The sequence below is a fragment of the Phoxinus phoxinus genome (assembly GCF_949152265.1).
Source record: "Phoxinus phoxinus genome assembly, chromosome: 24".
NCBI classification, from domain to species: Eukaryota; Metazoa; Chordata; class Actinopteri; order Cypriniformes; family Leuciscidae; genus Phoxinus; species Phoxinus phoxinus.
Window position 1 is genome coordinate 11,100,144 of NC_136899.1, and position 22,252 is coordinate 11,122,395.

The 22,252-nt window shown below is 37.7% G+C and overlaps 1 protein-coding gene across 2 annotated transcripts; it reads right to left on the bottom strand.

Moving 5' to 3' along the window:
* Positions 1-531: 531 nt before the first annotated feature.
* Positions 532-22,148, bottom strand: drd3 (dopamine receptor D3). 2 transcript variants are annotated; one of them, XM_079601326.1, is made up of 9 exons: positions 21,926-22,139; positions 19,080-19,380; positions 14,936-15,048; positions 13,784-13,920; positions 10,328-10,518; positions 8,998-9,069; positions 5,480-5,837; positions 3,440-3,484; positions 1,072-1,370 (listed from the first exon to the last, which is right to left on the bottom strand). In XM_079601326.1, the coding sequence occupies exons 2-9, from the start codon at positions 19,365-19,367 to the stop codon at positions 1,174-1,176; spliced, it is 1,401 nt and encodes a 466-aa protein (XP_079457452.1). In that variant the 5' UTR covers positions 19,368-19,380; positions 21,926-22,139; the 3' UTR covers positions 1,072-1,173. The 2 variants fall into 2 exon arrangements, with proteins under 2 accessions (XP_079457453.1, XP_079457452.1); XM_079601327.1 differs by lacking the exon at positions 3,440-3,484 and having other exon boundaries at positions 532-1,370; positions 21,926-22,148.
* Positions 22,149-22,252: the final 104 nt, after the last annotated feature.

Consider the following 22,252-nt stretch of genomic DNA (forward strand, 5'->3'; position numbering starts at 1 on the left):
TTATAGTTACCTTATTCAACAAGGATGCATTAAATGAATCAAAAGGGACAGTAAAGACTTTAATTGTTACAAAAATAAATAAATATGCATCATGGTTTCCACATATGAAATGCATATGCAACGCAACAAAGCAATGCAACAAAATTAATAATATTTTTTTTTCTTGAGCAGGAAATCATATTAGAATAATTTCTGAAAGATCATGTGACACTGAACACTGATGCTGAAAATTCTGAACATTTTAAAATATATTAAAATAGAAACGTTATTTTAAATTACAATTATTTAATAGTTTTAGATTTTTTAATTAATTATTTAATCATAATAGTTTTTACGGTATTTTTGATCCAATAAGTGCAGCCTTAGTAAGCATAAGAGAATTTATAAAACATTATAAAAGTCTTACCGACCCCATACATATGAAACATTAGTGTAGGCTATGTGTATTTGTATCTATGTATAGTTATATTATTTTTCATCGCAAAATGGGCATAATGCTTCTGTGTATATATTTCAGATGACACCAGGGCTCATGGAGATTCAATGTAGCTTTAATTCACAGAACAAAATATTTCATCCACAGCAATCATGACCATCTCTTCTTTTTTCTCTCCTGATATGCAGTTGGATCACGACGCCGGCCGGCCTTAGAGGGGAGAAACCATTAAAAGGCACAACACAGTCTTCGATCTTTTACCTACTTCACGATCCTTTGGTCCACCTGCTTTATGTTCCCTTTGACAAATCACTAGCCTTTGTTGCCACATAAATTGTTTTCTGTTTTACAACTGAAGAGTTTCAGGCAAAACTCAACTCAGCTTAATTCAATCATGCAATCGCATGATGACCTCAGAAGTCGCCTGCATGCGAGAAGGTGTTGAGATGGAGATTAAGGTCTAGAATATATTCTAGGCTTTTTTTGTTTGAGGTGAAGCCGCAGTTGGAACTCCAGATTAGTCCATCCTCTAAAAGTGAACTAGAATTTGGATGAATGCTAATCCACCATTGCAAGTGTAATGTACTTTGTAGTGAAAGTAAAATAACCTTGAACACATTCAGATTATTCAAGGCCTTTATTCATATCCTCTGCATATGGCACTGTGCATCCAAAACTGGAATCCATAATGTCTGGAAGCTGCATTGAGCATTATAATGGGAGTAGAGCCAATGGTTTTAGCAGCTCAGGATTTTAATAAAGGCTCTGCGGAACTCAGTGTTGAACGTGGTGTAGATGACTGGATTGAGAGCGCTGTTGACGTAGCCGAGCCAAGTGAAGGCGCTGTAGACCTCAGGAGGGATATGGCAAGCTCTGCAGTGAGTGTTTAGGATGTGGGTCACAAAGAAGGGAAGCCAGCAAATAAGAAAAACCCCTGCGAGACAAAAAAGAAAAGAAAAACATTAACTTTTGCTCAGTAAGCGTATCACATTCTTCAGTGGAATACAAAAGGAGGGTGCTGGTCGATCTTTTCCATGCACCATAAGTGTCATAAATGTGTCTATCACTCTATTCCTAAGTCTTTTGAAACCAGTGCAAAGCTTTTGTGAAAAACATACAGAGCCCCTAAAGGGACATGGTGAATGGAAAATATTTGAGGAGGAGGAAACAAAAATTGTCAATGCTTTTGAGAGCTTTTCAATGCTCTCCCAAATGTTTTGCGTTCCCCAGAGAAATGTTGCATTCGCTGGTAAACCTTATGAGCTCTTGTTGAGAGCGAACGCAAAGTTTCTCGGGGAACGCAACATTTCTCAGGGAACGCAAAATTTCTTGGGGGAACGCAAGACATTTGCGAGGGAAAGCAAAAGCATTGACTTTTGGAAGAATTTTTCTTCCACCTCCATGTCCCTTTAGGGGCTCCGTAAAAACAGACCACTTTTAGGTATATTAAGAGTTCATGAAATAGGCAGTGATTCACTTTTGTTATCGTTAACTAAAACTATTAAACATCCTTTACGGTATTTAAAATAAATCTGAAATAGATTATAAATATTAGATGAAAAACTTAAAGGAAAATTTTAAATGTTGCTTTGACAATTTAAATAAATAAAATAAAATTAAAATAAATAAAATGAAGCCAAACAGACCTAAAAAAAATAATACAGAACAAAATGACTAAAACTTAAATTCAATTGAAACCTGAAAATATAAAATAAAAGCTAATTCATTTATTTAATGATAATTATAATAGTGTATATAAATAATTCTAAAATAACACTGATTAATTTGTTAATGAATTGTTCTTTTGAGTCAGATCTTTTCAATGAATCAGCACAAAAGTAGTTTGAATGGCTTTCTACGAAATTGCATATATATGCGAAAAACAGTGTGTGAAAAGAGTAGTAGCAAAAAGTACTAGATGACCTACTAATTCTGCCGAGAGAGATTCTGAAGTGTGCAAACAATGGACACTTTACTATCCCATGAGGCAACGGGAGATGATTTGTGAATGGCATGGGTAGTCATGAGAATGACAACATGGCGAATGTAGTACGTCCGTATTCATTAATACTAAACACATTTATACTATATAAACAAACCTTTTTAGTGGTCGCGAAGTACTCTACATATTCAAAAGTATTACCTCAGTGAGTATTTGATTTCAGACGCAGCCAATTATTAAGACTCAGACTGAATCAGGGTTTGAGTTCTTTTTTTGGCCGGTTTAAAAATAGCGAACAGTACAGTTTTTTATTTTATTTCACCTTTTGTGATGCACAGAAGAAATAAAGCCTTTTTGGGTGAACTACTCATAAAACCTCTAATTGTAAAGTCTTTTTACATGTAGGAATTTTTGCAAATGACAAATAGCTTTGTTAAATTGGCCACAGGCAAAATGGTCATGTGACAACCCTGACCAATTGAGGCAGCTGTGCCATTCACTCGATCTAAGACATCTGTCTCCATGAGTGTGATTTAATTTCCTCCTCAATTAAGCAGACATCTCAGATTACCATCACTGTCATTTATCACTTTACAGAACACTGACTCATGGGTCATCCCTTGACACTAATAGAGCCTAATAGGTTGTCTGGTACTTGATGTTTTATAATGTGGGAGACTGACTGTACTCTGTAGGTGTTGTATAAAGCTACTGGCATTCAGAGTCCTCACTATTCCCCAGGTGGCCCCTTGATGGCAATCTGACAAACTGTTGCACATGCCAGGCACAGACTGACCGAGCTCCATGGAGCGACTCAGCAACCCACTTTCAAAATGTCAAATGAAAAACTAAGTGAATCATTGATTGAAAAAAATAGTACGGTGGCATGTGCTCGGGTTGAGGGGGAGGGTTGGAGGAGTTGTCAGGACACCCAATATGAAAGAAAAACCATTTTGAAATAGTGAAGATAAAAAAAAAATCACGAAATCAATTTGTTGTAAGCAATCAGCAACAAGGTGAATTTCATAAATGACGTGTCCATCCCCACCACTTCCTCTCACTTCTGCTGTCTGTCTGTCTCAATGTCCAAGAAAAAGTCTCCTCATCTAGACGTGAGAGAGGGATTGATATCAGTGTTGATACTGACGTACGACAGAGGTCGAGTTAATCATTGAAATTACAAAATAAACTGCAACCAAATGTACCCCTGCTACCTTCACCTGGGATTCAATCACTGGATAAAATGTTCTTTCTATTCATCAAAGAATCCAGATTTATATATTAAGCAGCACAACTGTTTTTAACATTGACGATAATAAGAGATGTTTCTTGAGCATCAAATCAACATATTAAACTGATATCTGAAGGATCACATGACACTGAAGACTGGAGTAATGATACTGAAAATTCTAATTTGCCAACATGGGAATTAATTACATTTTTAAATATATGAAAGTATAAAACTTATTTTAAATTGTAGTAATATTTTACAATGTTACTGTTTTTACTGTATTTCTTATCAAATAAATGCAGCCTTGGTGACCATGAGACTAAAAAAAAAAACCTGTTGAAAAACCTTACTAACCCCAACATATTTAATGTTATTTAAGTGAGCTTATCATGTGTATCTTTGACCTTTAATTTTAAGTGATAATTCATTGTAATGTATTATATAATGCATATATGATCTTGCCAAGGCCACCAAGGGAAACCAGATGTGTTTAACCTTCCAAATGAGGCACACAAATGGCTTTGGGCCAAAACAAGATGTAACAAGATGAATGTAAAGTGAGACAGTTTTCAAATTCTGCATAAATTAAATGTTGCATCACTGAGTCACTGTTGTTATGATGCTCGGGGCCACAAATGGAAGTAAAAAAAAACAATGACATTTTATTATGCAAATAACTGCAAGATGGAAAACCAAACACTGTGGAGAATCCAAATATTACAGTGATGTCATCACTGTTGATTAGCAAACATTCTAACAATGTTAGCCAATGGGATTTTCAAAAGTTAATCTTAAACGTCATCTAATCAAATCTTACAAAAAAAACACAATATACAAACATTTTCTGAGAAAACAGTTTAAAAAAAAGACTCTCAAATAGTTTGAGCTGAAAAGGGTAGTGATTTGATGGATGGATGAATGGATGGATAGATAGATGATAAAGGATAGTGATATGATGGATGGATGAAAAGGATAGTGATATGATGGATAGATGGATGGATGTATAAAAAGGATATTGATATGATGGATAGATAGATGATAAAGGATAGTGATATGATGGATGGATGAAAAGGATAGTGATATGATGGATAGATGGATGGATGTATAAAAAGGATATTGATATGATGGATGGATGAATGGAAAAGGATAACGATATAATGGATGGATGGATGGATGGAAAAGGATAACGATATAATGGATGGATGGATGGAAAAGGATAACGATATAATGGATGGATGGATGGATGGAAAAGGATAACGATATAATGGATGAATGGATGGATGGATGGATGGAAAAGGATAGCGATAAAATGGATGGATGGATGGATGGAAAAGGATAGCTACATAATGGATAGAAAAGGATAGTGATATGATGGATGGAAAAGGATAACGATATAATGGATGGATGGATGGAGGGATGGATGGAAAAGGATAGCGATAAAATGGATGGATGGATGGAGGGATGGATGGAAAAGGATAGCGACATAATGGATGGATGGATAGAAAAGGATAGTGATATGATGGATGGAAAAGGATAACGATATAATGGATGGATGGATGGATGGAAAAGGATAGCGACATAATGGATGGATGGATAGAAAAGATAGTGATATGATGGATGGAAAAGGGTAGCGATAAAATGGTTGGATGGACGGAAAAGGATAGTGATATGATGGATGGATGGATGGATGGATGGATGGATGAAAAAAGATAGTGATAATAGTTGGATGGATGAATCGCTTCACTTTAAAGAAGTATGTAATTTCTGTGCCACCCTCCACAAGAGAATTGCAAAAATAACGTTTTCACATTTTTTTTCTCCCAAACCAATCTAATAATGAGTCTGGATTTGTACATGCATCACATCTCACCCAGAACGATGGCCAGCATCTGTGTGGCTTTCTTTTCCTTGGAGTGCATACTTCTACACCGGACCTGACTGGGACACACCATGACACTACCGGGCGGACGCAGTGTGGTGTGTGTTCGTCCGTTTGACAACTTCTTCACCTCACAACTCCTAACTGTCACCTGCTCCTCGTCCCCACCTTCCTCTTCCGCTTGGTTTCCATCTTGCTCAGTGCGAGCAAAGGACGCCTGGCTGATACTGCAGTAGTTGAGCGTGATCACAGGGGGCAGCAGTGAGTTTTCGGCAGGGGCGGTTTGAGGCCTCTTACGCCGCAGGCAGCTGGAGAGGAGCCGCGGACGCATCACTTGCTCCGTGCTTTCCTGAACACATAGGGAGATTAAATGTGAGCATGCAAACTTCAAGGTATGCAGAACATCTCTATTCCTGCTAGCATGTCTCTTCTATAATTAATTAGCACAAGGAGGTATGCTGTCCTCATTTCCTCGAATAGAATGATATCGTCTCAAGGACTACTGACTATTTTTGTAGCAATGCCAAGTTGTTTTCACACCGCCTTACACATTGCACTAGTTTTGGATTACTTTTAATTTTGACTTTGCAATTCCTTAAGAAAGGGCAATGAACCCCTTCAGGCTACTGACTGAACATTTGTTGTTTTTACAGCCATATCTTATTAAATTCTCTCATGTACTTTCCTATAACACAGCATTGGCATTAAATATAAAGCAGTATTGAGTAATAGCTACACTTCTTTTTTTATTAGACTTTTTAAATGTTTAAAGGGCTTTTTGAGTTTCAATCAGTGGATAGAAAGTCTTTCGGCTGATTTGTGTTATGGACAATTATATTAACTGGACTTGAAAAACATAAAAAAAATTGGTTGAAGAACAAATCTTTATCCTTAAATATCTTTGTGGCCATTTGTCTTTCTCAAAGCAACAAAACACATCAAAATATGTTTCTTAATCAGTATTTTCTCTTGTTTTCTAGTAAAAATAATAAAACCTCTGACTTGAGATATCTCTTACATTTTTCCTAATTAATTAGGTTTATTTAATTTTTCTCATACTAATGGTAAATAGTTTTACGCATAAGGCCTACATGTAACAAATGTAGTCACTTTTATGCATTTTTTTCTGAATATCTTATTAAACTTTTTCTAAAGTAAATTTATATTATTTATTATTTATTTATAAATTATATTATTCTATTATAGGGCTGTCAAGCGATTCTTAAAAAAGAAATCGAATTAATTACACAATGTGCCAATGAATTAATCATATCTTATTCATTCATCAAATTATCCCCAAAAGATAATTTAAAGTCATTGTTGGGAAAGCATCAAATAGACATTACAAAAAGTATTTTTGGAAATAAATTATTTATTTGATTTAACATAGTTTATAACTGTCATAATTATGGACTTTCAGTTTGTTTAATTAGTCATTTTGTTCACCTGTTGTCATTTAATTAGTTAATCTTAAACTTGTCCAGCTGTTCCTTTTTAGTTCCCTGTTTTTTCCTTGTGTATAAATACTTCCTGTTTGGTTCAGTTTGAGGTTGGTCATTCTATGTTAGTCGTGTTTAAGTTATCCATTTTCTTCCTGAGCATTTGAGTTTTTAGGCTACAACGGCCATGTTTTTATGGCTACAACGGCCATGTTTTTATGGCTACAACGGCCATGTTTTTATGGCTACAACGGCCATGTTTTTAGGCTACAACGGCCATGTTTTTATGGCTACAACGGCCATGTTTTTATGGCTACAACGGCCATGTTTTTATGGCTACAACGGCCATGTTTTTATGGCTACAACGGCCATGTTTTTATGGCTACAACGGCCATGTTTTTATGGCTACAACGTCCATGTTTTTATGGCTACAACGTCCATGTTTTTATGGCTACAACGGCCATGTTTTTATGGCTACAACGGCCATGTTTTTATGGCTACAACGGCCATGTTTTTAGGCTACAACGGCCATGTTTTTAGGCTACAACGGCCATGTTTTTTTGCATCTGAAATGGAATGTAGATTTATCAACCCGATCTCACAGCATATCGTATGTATTTTACGAGGTGGGTAATTCGTACGAATTCAAATGACCTCACTCGTAAGAATTTGTACGATTTTTGCTAAATCGTACATAGTTTACGAGGTGCCCAGTTCGTATGAATTCGTACGAATGACCTACCCCTGACCCCGTCCCTAAACCTATATCACTGACATCACTGAGGTTTAGACAAATCTAACGAATTCATACAAGTGAGGTGAATTCGTACAATCGTACTCACTCGTACGAATTGGTCGTGAGATAGCATAGACCAAAACTGTTTGGACTGTTAAACATTCTTTAAAATATCATCTTTTCTGTTCCACAAAAGAAAAGGCATGCAATTTGGAAACATCATAAGGGTGAGAATAAACTGAATTTTTGGACAAACTATGGTATTATTTTTCATGAAATGACTCTAAATAAGAAACTAAAACTGCCAGTAGGTGGTGATAAATGTTTAAATGAGTAGGGCTAAGTCATTGAGTCATTACTTCGATTCGTTCAAACAGATTCATTCAGGAATGAAGTAGGCTAAATGGTTCTCTTTGGGTGCTTCTCAATTCTTATTTGTGCATCCTCGTTTCCTTTCCTCTCGTCTCAGCTCCACCCCCTGTAGGATACGAGGGAAGGCTGCAAGGAAAGAAAATGAGGACGGAGGAATCGAATGAAAGCTTTTTTTATACATTGGAATACTTGATCACAGCGTTCCTCAGGAAGCCTCCTCGATCATTTCCTCCTCGCGGTGCAATTAGAGAATTGAGATGTCTTTCAAGATGGCTGAGCTCGATCGGTTTCTGGGTCATAGGATGGAGGGGCGAGGAGACGAGGAGGGATATTGAGAAGCACCCTTTATGAATGGGCCATTGAATCGTTGGTTCACCCGATTGATTCGATCAGAAAACGAATACATTCAGAAACAAAACACTGCTGTGTTGCTTGGAGACAACAGTTCTGGCAAAATTGAGCAAAATTTGATGTGTCTAAAACATAACACAATATTTTCTCTTTATTTATTGAACTATTAAAATCAATATCACATTTGCACTTGTGCTATTCGGAACAAAAGCACCCAAGCTGACAGCTGCATTAAACGCATTTCCTATGGTTCTCTACTAAAGCTTGTTACTCCCTAACTTTGAAGTGACTCTTGTGGATACAGTTTCAACAAACAGAAGTGTGACAGTGAAGGGAGTAAATCACCAGCCTGAACAACTCGGGGGCCATACGTCAGAGCCACAAATTTCCAGTTCATAGCTTACAGCCAGCAGGGATAAGTCTGTGGAGGCACGTCGACAGAAACGCACCCGCTATGCTAAAACAGGAAAGAGAATGCTGCCAGCAATCTCAAAATACCTTGTAGGATTTCTTCACAGAGTCTGTTGCTCTAAGAAGGCTCATTTCATGCAAGATTAGAGTTGACACACACATTTCTTTACACACATGCAGGCACACAATGGTATACGCACATTTATCACATTGATCCTGATGGGGGAAAGGTCTCTTTTCTCTTTGTGAGTGCCATCGTGTAAACACGTCTCCTGTGGAGAGATGTTAAAGAGTCAGCGGGTGGAAAACAAAGGCAATGCAAAAGCATGCAAAACAAATTTGGGAAGCAGCTTTATAAATGTAAAAAGACAGGAAAAGATGCCTGAAGCAAGGCAGGGAAAATGAAGTAGGGCGCTATGGGAAAAGAATCAGAAAAATCTGATTTTCACTGGATTCCAATAGTAGGCTGTGATGCTTCACTGAAGCTCATCATATGACTGGAATTGATCATCTATTTTATATATCATCCATATTTCAGTTACTGACAACAATTTTAATTAATTTTAGTTAACAATAACAACCGCGACCTCAAATCTATTTGAACATTGGTACTGTAAGTGTAAAGTTATGCCTATAAATTTCAAGAACCTTTCGTATTTTCATTTTTTTACATAACCTTGGACCCCATTAACATTTTTCATATGAAAAAAGAGAGACATTTTTCAAGTTTGCCCAGTGTTTGTCTTCCAAACAATATTATTTTATGTCCCACAGAAGAAAGAAAGCCATACACGTTTGGAACTGCTGTAGCCTATACATCAGGGTGAGTAAATTACAGAATTTTCATTTTTGAGAGAATTATTTCTTTAATAATAATAAATAAAAAAAAACTGAAAGCTGATTGTTTAATTAAAAATCTGAATTGTGCTAAATCAATCAAGTTTTATTTATAGCTCAAATACTTTGTAAGTCTATGCTCGGACGTAATTTTCTTTATTAAAATTAGATAGGACGGGGGGGAAAAGATTCTAACAGTCTTTTTAACAGGAAGAAAAATATTCAGGGCAGCCTACAAAGCCCTTTTCTCCATATCAAATTTTGCTCCAGTTAGCTGGAACTAAATCTTGCAATAAAATTCCTAGGGCGCGTAACAGAATGGCTTTGCTGAAACTTTTCCAAAGACCTGATGTGCATCTCACTTTCACATGAAGCCAATGATGCAAAGGTCCTATCCGCTGATCTGGAATGTTGTTTCACTGAATAAAACAACCCAGTAATGTTTCCTAACAAAGACAGACTGGATTCCAAGCTTCTTTGAATTTAAGTGAAATGTAATGCAGTGTTTCGATCCAAGATAGCCTGAGTTGGAGCTTAAATGCATTTCCAATCTATACTTACCACCGGTAACAGATACTTCTAGTCATTATGCACTGTTATTGGTGGATTATGTGTGTTTTAAGTAGAGTGGAGTATCCAAAACAGTTTGAGGAGATTATATGTGATGTGAAATGTGAGAAAATCTACTCTTACCGCTGATGGTGGCGCGGATGCTGGCTGAACTTTGCCACCTTGACGGAAGGTGATTCTCTTCCGTCTCCGTCTGAGAAAGATGTAGATGCGGACGTAGACCAGAAGGGTCACCACGAACGGCAAGTAAAACGACACCACGGAGGAGTAGATCACAAAATCGGGATTTGAAATCGAGCACACTGCAGGGTCATCTGCAAGAAACACACATGCAACATATCATTACTGCAAAATGCGACTGTCACGAGTATGTTCTGTTTAGTTGTTCCTGTCGTGTCTGTATGAGTTCTCGTTAGTTTCTATTACTGATTAGTTAATATTTGACCGGTTCCTGTTTAGTTCCTTCATTTATATATTCTCCCTGTTCTGGTCAGCCCTTGGTCGGTTATTGTTTGTGTGAATGTGAATGTGAATCTGTATTTCATCATAGCCTTTGTTGTGTGCTTTCTGCAGCCACCATTCTGTGACAGAATAACCGACCACTTAAAAATGAGTAAAAATAAAAAATGATGGAATCAACTGCGTCTCCTCCTCCTCCCCGACAATCAGAATATGTTGGGGTATTTTAGCTGGATGCTCCGACACGGCGGCCTCTCCCTCACAGCCTGAGAACCCAATGCAGCCACAGAGGTCGTCCCAGAACCAGAGCTGGATAACATAAGAGCCCCAGAGTCTGTGCATGCCGATCAGTCCATCTCAGAGCCAGGAGTGGACCTAAACCTTATAGATCTGTGGTCGTCTTCTTCGCCGTTCCCGTCCAGAGATAATCTTCTTTCGCCGATGTTCGCATCTGATTTCCTGGTCCCATCTCCTCCGCTGGTTACGGCCAGTCCCCTGGATCCGTCGGCACCACTGCTGTCATCTAGCTCCTCGGCTCTGCCCCAGCCGCTAGCTCCTTGCGGTTCGTCAGCTTTGCCTCGGGCTTCTCCTCCACCAGCTCGGCATGAGGCCGAGTCCCCGTCTCCACCTTGGCCTGTCAGCCCATCGGCTGCGTCCCGGCTCTGCGTTCCTCATCTCCACCATGATCCGTCTTCCCTAGGACTCCACTGGGCTCCTCATCCATCTGGATCAGCCTTGGTCAGTCGGCGCTCCGCTTCCGCCATGGACTTCCAGGTCTCTGGCTGTGCCTCGACCCTCCATCCCTTCGGGTCCACCAGGCTTCTCCTTCCCTCTGGCTTCTCCTTCCCTCTGGCTTCTCCATCCCTCTGGCTTCTCCATCGTACTCGATCGCTCCACTGGTCTGCCGAGTCACCGTCTCCGCGGGCCAGAAGCTTCACCTTGGGCTTCTGAGCCGTGGATGTTGCCCTGGTCCTTCAGCCTCTCTGCTTCGCCACCCAGCCCTGCAGCCAAAGTTTCACCCTGGCTCCTCCCACTGGCTCCTCCCACTGGTGTTTGTCTCTGACTCGCCCCTGTCCATCACCAGCTCCACGCCCACCTCCAAAGCCATCTCCCTCCTCTGTTGGACATTATAAGTTGCAAGGACGCACCTTTCCGAGGGAGGTGTAATGTCACGATTATGTTCTTTTTAGTTGTTCTTGTCATGTCTGTATGCGTTCTCGTTAATTTCTATGGTTACTGATTAGTTCATCTTCGTCCAGCTGTTCCTGTTTAGTTTCCTCATTTATTACGTGTATATATTCTTCCTGTTCTGTTCAGCCCTTGTTATTGTTTGTGTTGGATGTGAATGTTCCACCATTCCGTGATAGCGACGCAACAGTAGATACATTTTGAATTTCCATTGTATAACATTGTAATTAAGATTGATTATCGCAGATACGAAGTAATAAATAGTGTGGATGTATGCAATGATGCCAGCTGTGTCAGTATAATCAATACTCTTATCAGCAGTAATCAGCGACGTATAAAATTGTTTCTGCGGCAACATAATTAGACCCTCAAAGTCCTTCCCTCCCATCTGCAGTACATGCAGCCCAAGCAGAACCAATCGCATGCATATCTAGGAGGCTTGCGTGTGTGTGAGAGATGACATTCATTATATCTCACCGTGAAACTAATTAACTGATTACTCTAATTAAATGGATGATTAATTCCTTCGCAAACGAATTTATTGACATCTGATTGAAGCTCACTAAAAGCTAGCTATAAAATGATTCACCACTTTAGTGCTTTATTGTATTTTGAAATCATATGTTGTTGCAGTCAAGCTACCCTTTTGAAAAATAGATACACTACAAACTATTAAAGACAAGATACAAACAACTAAAAACAACATGAACTTAAAATTTGAGTAGAAGTTGGTTTGAGTTCATGGAAATGACACTACCGGTCAAAAGTTGTATGATTTTTTTAATGCATTTAAACACCTATGGCCACCAATTAAGGCAGCATTTGATACAGTGAAAAAAAAGGAATATTATGAAGTTGAAAATATATGTATATTTAAAATATAAATTGGAATGATTCTGAAGGATCATGTGACACTGAAGATTGGAGTAATGGCTACTGAAAATTCAGCTTTGGCATAAATTACATTTTAATATATGTTTAAATAGAGAACTGCTGTTTTAATTTGTGATAATGTTTCCCAATATTACTGCTTTTACTGTAATTTTGATCAAATAAATGCAGCCTTTGTGAGCATAAGTTTCTTTTTTTTTTTACTTTGAAAAAAGTTGAACTAAACCGGTCGTGTAGCTTTGAATCTAATATAGTGAACTACTAAAAGTTGTCAAAATTAACATTTTGCAGACAAAGCTTGCGCATTTCAGATGCATAGTCTCTTATTTTCTCAGATAATGGACAAAAATGCTCATGATGACTCATGCGCTAAACAGATTTTCGTCCAATCAAATGCTCACGAGTATACTAACAAGTAAATCAAGTCCATGGCTGAGGTAACTATTGGCTATTACAGAACACATCCCTTCATTATGTTGTCTTCCGTCCTTCCTTCCTGTCTCAATAGTAAATACATAAGGATAAAAGTGCATTTGTCAAGCAATACCGTATATATAGCATAAAAATTATCTACAATATTGAGGCAGCAAACTTCACTGTAAAAAAATACATGATTAATAAGTTATGACAAATGTTTATAATTTCTTTAACTCATCAATATAAGTTAAGCAATTTTTTTTACTTTTTTTATAAGTTAGGCTATACAATATTTAAAAAAAAAATAGTTGAATGTAATTTAAGTTGAAATGATTTAAACATTAATTTAAGGCAGCAACTTATAGCTGTATATAACCAAACCCATTTGCTATGAATTAGGCCTGTACAAGATTTCACAATATTGGACAAGCAATGATTTTTCACACTATTGGACACGTGCAGTGGTTCTCAACTGGTTTTGCTTCAGGAAGCAGATTGTATTGGGCAAGCTAACTATGCATGATAATATGGCAATTTGCATGAGTTTGCATTTTATTTAGCATTATTTATTTATTTCACCAATGACCCTTGAGTCACAGCCCACCATGTTGAGCTGGAGCTCACCTGTAGTGTTGAATCCAAACAGTAGAGGGCAGGAGACCGCAAAGGCGAGGACCCAAACTGTAGCAATCATGACTGAAACCCTTTTGCGGGAGCTGTGAGTGGTGTTGTATAGCACGGGCATCACCACAGCCGTATACCTTTACAGAAGGAAGAATTAATCTCAGAGAAGTCTTGGGAATACTGATCAGGAAAAGGTCACACTCACTGAAGCACGAAAGTGTGAGTTATGAGATTAAATGAAAACTTTTAAATGACCCCACAAAGTAATTTTTGAATATACATCCGTTCTGATATGAAAGAAAAGATTAAAGTCAATTTCAGATAAGCTTTCACTGCAATGCTTTTTTTCTGGATCTGCCACGAAGCGTTAAAAAGAAAATATGGGATTAAAAATTAATAAATCAGGACACCGAAAGAGAACGTGCAACATCTTTGCATCGAAGAGAGATTAATTATGCTCGACCCCTATCAGCAGGATGATATGCAATTGTATTAGCTTTTCGTGATAGTTTTTTTTATATATCTGCGCTTTTACAAGTAGAATACCAGAGGAAAGAGGGGGGAGAACCAGGCCAGTCTGAAAAGCATAATCAACCTAAATATATGCCTTTCTCTCCCCCCGGCTGAATACATTCCCCTGCACTCTGTAATATCATCTTTTTGTCTTTTCTATTGAATCGCTTTCTCACAGCCTTTCCATTTCATCCTTTTTGATCAGCCCATTACCCCCCCCCCAAACTAATTAAACTTCTTTTTGTTTTCACACCCATGCCATCCAGTCAAAATTAAAACATAGGCCCCATACCTGCTCTATCTATGAAGGTGTTAATGACAGACCTGTCACTACAGGGATTTGCTGATACCATATTAAAGTAATGAGTTTCAACTAATTTCTCCTTTCCTTAAAAAAAATGTAGAGGAGTGGTCACATTTACCATTGTTTGGCGGATTGTTGCTGGCAAAAAATTCCATTTTTTGAAAAAAAATTCAAATTTGCTTTTTTAAGAACAGAAGGGACGTTACTTTTTGTGGTAATCAACATTATGCCGCAAATGGTGTTGATTGAACTTAATTTGTACTTAACCTGGAATATTCTTTTAATAAAAAGGAACCACAAAAAAATGAAGTACACATTTATCATTATCCCCCTACCTGTCGATGCTGATGGCACACAGGTTGAGAATGCTTGCAGTGCACATCATCACATCCAGGGTTACAAAGACATTGCAATACAAGCGACTGAAGAGCCAATCTCCGCCAACCACCTGCACAGGTACAACAGGGTCATATTAAGGGACTAAATGCACACAAAAATTGAAAGGAAAAGGATATGAAATATGTCTAACTAAGCGACTTCTAGCCACACTGCCTCACTGATTCTCCAATGAAAAGTAAGGAGAGAACTCTTTTTGAGAGTCTCAGCTTTTTTATCCCAAACTCACTTTACAAATAATGAGTGCTCCACAGTCAAACAGACTCTTGGTCCATCTCTCAGAGGGCCTACGACGATAGCGCCCATCTGGGTGGCAAGGGAGATAATAAAGCTCCGGCAGAGATGAATGGGCTCCTGAATCTGACTGCTAGTATACGTGTAGAACGTCACGACAGGAAGAATCGTCTTTTCTCCCTTACTGGCACTAATCAAGAGCGGCACAATGCCTCCTACTGCAGCCATTCACAAGATGTGCTGCCAAATTTAATCGAGTAAATGCAGTCTCTGAATGAATGTTTTTAACTGTAACCACCAAACCCAGGGAAGAGTGAAGGGAATTTGATATTACACTGTGAAAATTATAGTGTAGTTGCTGTAACTGTAAAATTTTATCAGGTTGATTTAGTCATGTAAAATAATATTTTAACAAAAGGTGTAACGTTTGGCAATTTCATTTTGGGCCCAAAAAATTTACATTTTTTCATAATTTACTCACCCTCAAGTTGTTCCAAACCTGTATGATTTCTTTCTTCTGCTGAACACAAAAGAAGATATTTTAAAGAACATGGGTAACCAGACAGTTGACTTCCTAGGAAAAAAATACTATAGAAAGTCAACGGCTATCGTCAACTGTCTGGTTCCCAACATTCTTCAAAATATCTTATTTTGTGTTCAACAGAACAACTTTAAAACAACTTGAGGGTGAGTAAATGATGACAGAATTTTCATTTTTGAAATTTAATATTTAACCTTTAATTTAACATTTAATGTTCAAATATTTTAGGCTAATTAACAAAACTTTTTTACTGTGTTGATCAAATGCTTAATGAATTGTAGTTCTGAAAATAAAACTGCTAATGTTTATTAAATAATTTAACCCTTTACCAAAGCAAAGGGTAATTAATTATTGATGACTTGAGGACATACTGAATGAAGTATGACTTGACAAATATGAGAACCATTATCGTCTGCTCTCCAGTCTATAAGCTTTCAGATAATATAGATTTTTTTTCTGGTTATTTAAACAATAGATATATTGATTTAGGTCTCGTTTCTTGTGTCAATGTCAAGTTAACTGCTCTGTGTCCCTTGAGACATGGAGAAAGTGGGAATAAATTAGCAGATTTTATCCAATAATTTTTTCTGGTTTAATTATTTTACATTGTTTGGCGAATTTTCATGGACAAAATGCAGTCATTTCAACTGGAATCCCCACAATCGGGAATTTTTGGAGATTTCACAAATGTGACGGCACCATAACATGGCTTTGTCCATACAATCATATGTGTATTGCACAAAGTGATGAAAAAAGTTTTTTACAGTACTGTTTTTTAAGTACTGTTCCAGTATAGAATTTTCCATTTTCAGTGGTTCTCAATCACTACACATGTATTTTTAATGTCTGAGCTGAGTGAATGAATCTGTTCATCCTAAACAGCCCTCTGTCTCATAATGCAAAAACTTGGGAAGTCAGATTCATTCTAGTGAATCAGTGGTTCATGTAAAAGAATAGATTAAAATCATTATTAATAGATTTGAGTGCCTGAATATGTGTTTAACTCACTGTAATAGCTACCTGTTCAAGATTGACCCTGTCATTGTTCACTCGATCAAAAAACTGCTTAAATTAATTTCCACAAACAATGCCAATAAGAAATACATTCCCCAAACAATATGTCTATTTCCTTGTACATGTCATTAAGTTACCAGGCAATAAAAACACCTTATAGAATTTCCAAGGATCAACATTCTCCACTAAATGTGATCGGGCAGACCAAACCGTAAGTCGTAGAGACTTAAAAATTTTGAGATGTGGTAGTACCCACCCAATTTACAACGTCACTGAGGTTCGTCCCAAATCAGCCTGATGGTGGCGCCAGAGAGATCAAAGGTAATGGCTCATAATAACTGAATGGCCTAAACCATTCGACGCAGACTCAAATGTCTTATATCGTGAAATCAGCAACATTTTTGGGCAGGCTATTTTGGATTAGCCCGGTCGGAATCAAACCAGTGAAGAACGATTCTATGGAGTCTGATAATAATTAAAAAGTCAATAATTATTAAAAAAAAATATCAAAATGTCGATTCACATCCGCAACGGGACGCCAACACATTCAAAGTGGGTTTGGCCACTTTTACTAAAAAGGCTATACCTCTTGAACAGAATGAGATAATTTAACCAAAGGCTACAACTATGGGCTCTGTCTGTAGTCGCGTGAAAAAGGGCATTGCGACTGGCCACTTGGTGGCGCTATAAAAATAAAAAATACGAAGACGGTTATAGCTACGCAACAGTCAGTCCGATTGACTTGAAAACTGGCAAGCGGTGTCTTTGCCCAAGGTGACACGATTGTCTACGAGGACATTTGGCTAATGAAGTTCAAGCGGCCAATGAAGTTCAAGCGGCTGTTAGGCAAGGTTAAAGGATTAGTTCACTTTCAAAAAAATGTTTCCTGAGAATTTACTCACCCCCATGTCATCCAAGATATCCATGTCTTTCTTTCTTCAGTCGAAAAGAAATTAAGGTTTTTGAGGAAAACATTTCAGGATTTTTCTCCATTTAATGGACTTCAATGGCGACCAAATATTCCAATGTTCAAAGAAGGTTCATACGTCCGTCTCAATGCAGCTTTAAATGCTCGTATAAAGGTCTCATCTAGCAAAATGATTGGTTATTTTCACACACAAAAAATCAATTATATACTTTTTAACCACAAATGCCCGTCGTGTACCAACTCTGAGATGTGCCACGCATTGCGTCATCACGTTGGAAAGGTCACGCGTCACGTCATCTATCTAAGTTATTTGTCTGTGTACTCCGGTTCAAAGGGGAAGGGTGAAAAACTTCATCTCATTTTCTCCTCCAACTTCAAAATCGTCCGACATTTTTTTAAATACATTTTTTAAATTTCGTGACCTTTCCAATGTGATGACGTAATACGTGGCGCATCTCAGAGATGGTACAAGACGGGCATTTGTGGTTAAAAAGTAGGCCTATGCCTATATAGATTTGTTTTTTAGAAAATGACTGATAGTTTCGCTAGATAAGACCCTTATTTCTCGACTGGGATCGTGTAGAGACTATAAAGCTGCATTGAGACGGACATTTGAAACCTCTTTGAACATTGGGATAGATGGTTGCCATTGAAGTCCATTCTGTGTAGAAAAAGCCTGGAATGTTTTCCTCAAAAACCTTAATTTCTTTTCGACTGAAGAAAGAAAGACATGGATATCTTGGATGACATCGGGGTGAGTAAATTATCAGCAGCATTTTTTTTTTAAAGTGAACTAATCCTTTAACGAAGGCTGATCGGAGCGAAACTCACTGGGCCTGTTTGACTCACGGCCCTAGAGGTCAGGGAGAAATTCAAAAGAAATCGGCCACCGGAGGCACTATTTTTCACGTACGTAAAGGTTTGTATATCACGTGATTTTTTTGCACATGCCCACGACATTCATGGTAGAACTGAGCAACTTTGCCTAAAGGACCACTGCTGTCTATAGAATCGTTCGTTAAATATAGGAGATTATTTTTAAAAAACTACTTTCGCGATCTAGTCCTAGGTTTTTGGCGCAACCTCGATAACTGTTAAAAAAGCTTTAAAAAAATTATTTCCTAGGTAAATTGCCTGTTTTGGCTGTAAATGGTCTTTTCCATCTATGATCTTGAAGTGGTTACATGCTTGCTAAATAAAATAGACTATGCTATCTTTTTATGAATGTGCTTTAAAGGCCTTAAAGCACTTGGACCCTGAAATATAGCTCGCATCAGCCATATTTACATATAGGCTAATTGTTATTGTTAATGTCAATAACAAACAACACCCTAACGTAGGCTACAGCAGGTTCTGGTGTACTCACTTCCAAATAGACGGCCCATGGCATAACCAGTGAAGCAACCAAGAGATCAGCAACTGCCAGACTGACCACCAGGTAGTTGGTGGTGGTCTGGAGAGCCTTCTCGCGAACCACAGCAATACAAACTAGAACATTCCCAAACACAATAGCCAGGATAAGTAAGGAATAGAGCATAGCATAGTAATTTCTCTTCCCATCTTCAATGCCTGATACCAGGCTGTAGTTTCCTCCAGAAGTGAGATAATGTTCTGACTCATTCCACCGCCATTCACTGCTGCTAAACATTGCCATGAGTGTGGAAGATCTGGGGAGAGAGAACAGTTCTTCACTTTTGGGAATCAAAAACATAGACATCAATGACAACATGTATTGTAGCATCTCTAGGGTGTAGTCTTGACGCTGTTTGAAACCTTGTGTTTATATGCTGACATGCTGACATCCATGAATGTTATATTCTGCAAAGAGACTTGGTAACACTTCACTGCTTGAGATATGACAGGCTACTTGGTGACTTCACAGTGCAGCTTCTATATCTTTGAAATTTCTATTTATTGATTGCAGCAATAAAACAAACAAACAATGTTAATATATATATATATATATATATTGTGAAGGCTCATTTGGAGAGCCATATTTTATTGCCACAATACACCTGCTATATAACTGTCTCATCCAGCCCATGTTATGCAACCCTTTACATTTGGAATTCAGTAATAAATTACGGCTAATAATAAAAACATTGATTCAAGTAAAAAATAATTAGTCTGGATCAATCTTAAATCTTAAGAAGGTCAGAGAAATATAGTAAACATAAATTATTATTTATTAATCTAGAAATGTAACTAAATCTTTAACATGGATGATAAGTGATGTTCCAAAAAAACCTAAATCTAAACACACAAAAAAATCTAAAGGTTGCAATGTTGGTTCATAAAGGCACACTCATTGACCCCAAGGGACAAAACTATGGTGATCATCAGCAGAAATGCGCTGTATAATCCAGTGTGAAAGCATGCATTTAATGAGTTTGTTCTGGATCCATTTATGAGCTGCATTCCAGAGGCATATTACACAATTTACAATGTGTCTACCTGTTAAGCATCTCCAGCGAAGAACCGAAACAGAACCACCTCTGAATGCACTTTCATTGAGATTAAAGTTATCCGTCCAGTCGCTCTTCGCGCGAGCCGTTGATGCTGAGGAAGGGACTCCATCCTTAACGCGCACCGGGCGAGCACAATATGTGAAACTTATTAAACCACAGCTCCAACAATACTTCCACTCGTTGCTTTTGTGCAGCCTGCACTTAAATGGTTTCGCACAGAGCTTGATTCGCCAGGATGGTTGGTTACAGCCGAGGGACGAGCTTCATTCCATCTCCAAGAGGTATTTTACGCACGAAGCATCTGCTTTCATTAGTTCAGTTATTGATAGTAGATAACATATATTTTTTAGTAAATCCAGGTAGGTGAAAGAATAAAACAACATCTCAAAAATCCCAATTGTAAGTCATGGCATAGCTCTAACGGTATTCGCGTCCCGTTGACGATTACGAAGGATGCCGCCTACACGGTTCCCTCTCAGGCTGTGATCATAACGACTGTCTGAAAATAGCTGTTACCTGTGACAGACTCAGCAAACGGTTAACAGCACAAGAGCCACACCGAGCTCACCTGATAAAAGCACGTTAAAATTGATTTCTTACTGAGAAAATAATTGCGTAATTATATTGCGTAATTTTAGGATTTTGGAGAGACTAGTGGTCGCACTTTTTACTATTGAATATTTTCAAGGTTGGTTTATTATTGAAAGTAAATTATAGGCATTGTCTTGAGTCTTGGAAAAAAGCTATTAAATATTTTCACCGTTATTGCCCAGAGGGGAAAAAACACACTGTTCATTAAACACAATGTGCTCCAAATAGGCATTTTGTCAATGGGGTAATTTGTCATTAACCTGTAAATTATTAGGTCAGAGAAATACCTAAAAGCTATAACTAACATTATATAAATTATAGTTTATTAATCTCAAAATAAAGAAATTTGTCACAATGGAACCTGCCAATGAACCCTTAACAAAACACAAAATAATAGCCTGCATAAAAAAGCTGTGGAGAAACACAACAAATAAACAACAAAAAATAAAAAGGGTTACCTAAAATATCAAACTATTGTTTTGGTCAACGATTATTGTAATTAATTATTAATTTGTACAAATGTATAACATTTAAAACACATAACTTCATTCAAATGTGACAACTTGCCCCTACCAAATATTTCTGAAAAATACCCTTCTCCTGATAACACAGTTCAACACTTCAGTTAAAATTCTTACAGCTGACCCTTCAAAAACATATTTTAAAATCTAATTTTAAAAGGTTTTTACCTTGGTGTTTAAAACCAGCATACAAAAAACACATTTGTGAAATTGTATTTCTGACTCAAAACCTTTTATAGAATGCGTTGTGACAACTTGCCCCACTGTCATTCTCTTCACTTATTCTGATGTGATACAGGGGAGGTTTTTTAGCAAGCAAAGAGGTCAGAAAATCAGGAACAAGAGCAAAGGAGGGAAAATAAAATGAAATCGAGATTTGAAATATGAGAAAACATGAAAGCAAATAAACCCCAGGCATATTTAGGTCCCCTGTGGCAAACAAAGAAATTAGTTTTAGATTCTTTATTTTACAAACCGGCTCAGCCCATTACGGCTGGGGTGAAAGTGGCACGGCCACATTTATCATAGTCTGTTCTCATCATTCAGGGAAGAACAAGGCTCAGATAACGTGTGCCAAATCCAATACCTGGACAGCTATTGCTTACATCTGATGAACTACCAATTACGGTTACCTGTAACTCCTCAATAACAGTGCTCTATGAATTGACACTCAAATAATTCTCTCCAGGATGGATGAAGGAAGGTGTTGATTTGATTGCACTGCAGTCCAATGAAAAATGTGCCAGCCTTGATCTGTGTTCAGTCTCAGTCTGACAGCTATTTACTAAGACGCAGCCGACCACATCCAAACATCCACCAGTGAAATGAGCACCAGCACCTGTGACTGTGAAACCCTGCTTGCTGGCCATTAAACACTCCCTTATTATTTTGCCTAATTGCATTACTGCCACCAAGTGGTAACAAGCACAGAATGCAGAAGGGCAAACTAAAACCATATG

Coding starts and splice junctions, on each gene's coding strand:
- drd3 (XM_079601326.1), bottom strand. CDS start 19,367: ATGGCAATGTTTAGCAGCAGTGAATGGCGGTGGAATGAGTCAGAACAT. Junction 13,921..14,935: donor TGTGCCATCAGCATCGACAG/GTAGGGGGATAA, acceptor CCTTCTGTAAAG/GTATACGGCTGTGGTGATGC. Junction 9,070..10,327: donor CATCCGCGCCACCATCAGCG/GTAAGAGTAGAT, acceptor ATCTCTCCACAG/GAGACGTGTTTACACGATGG.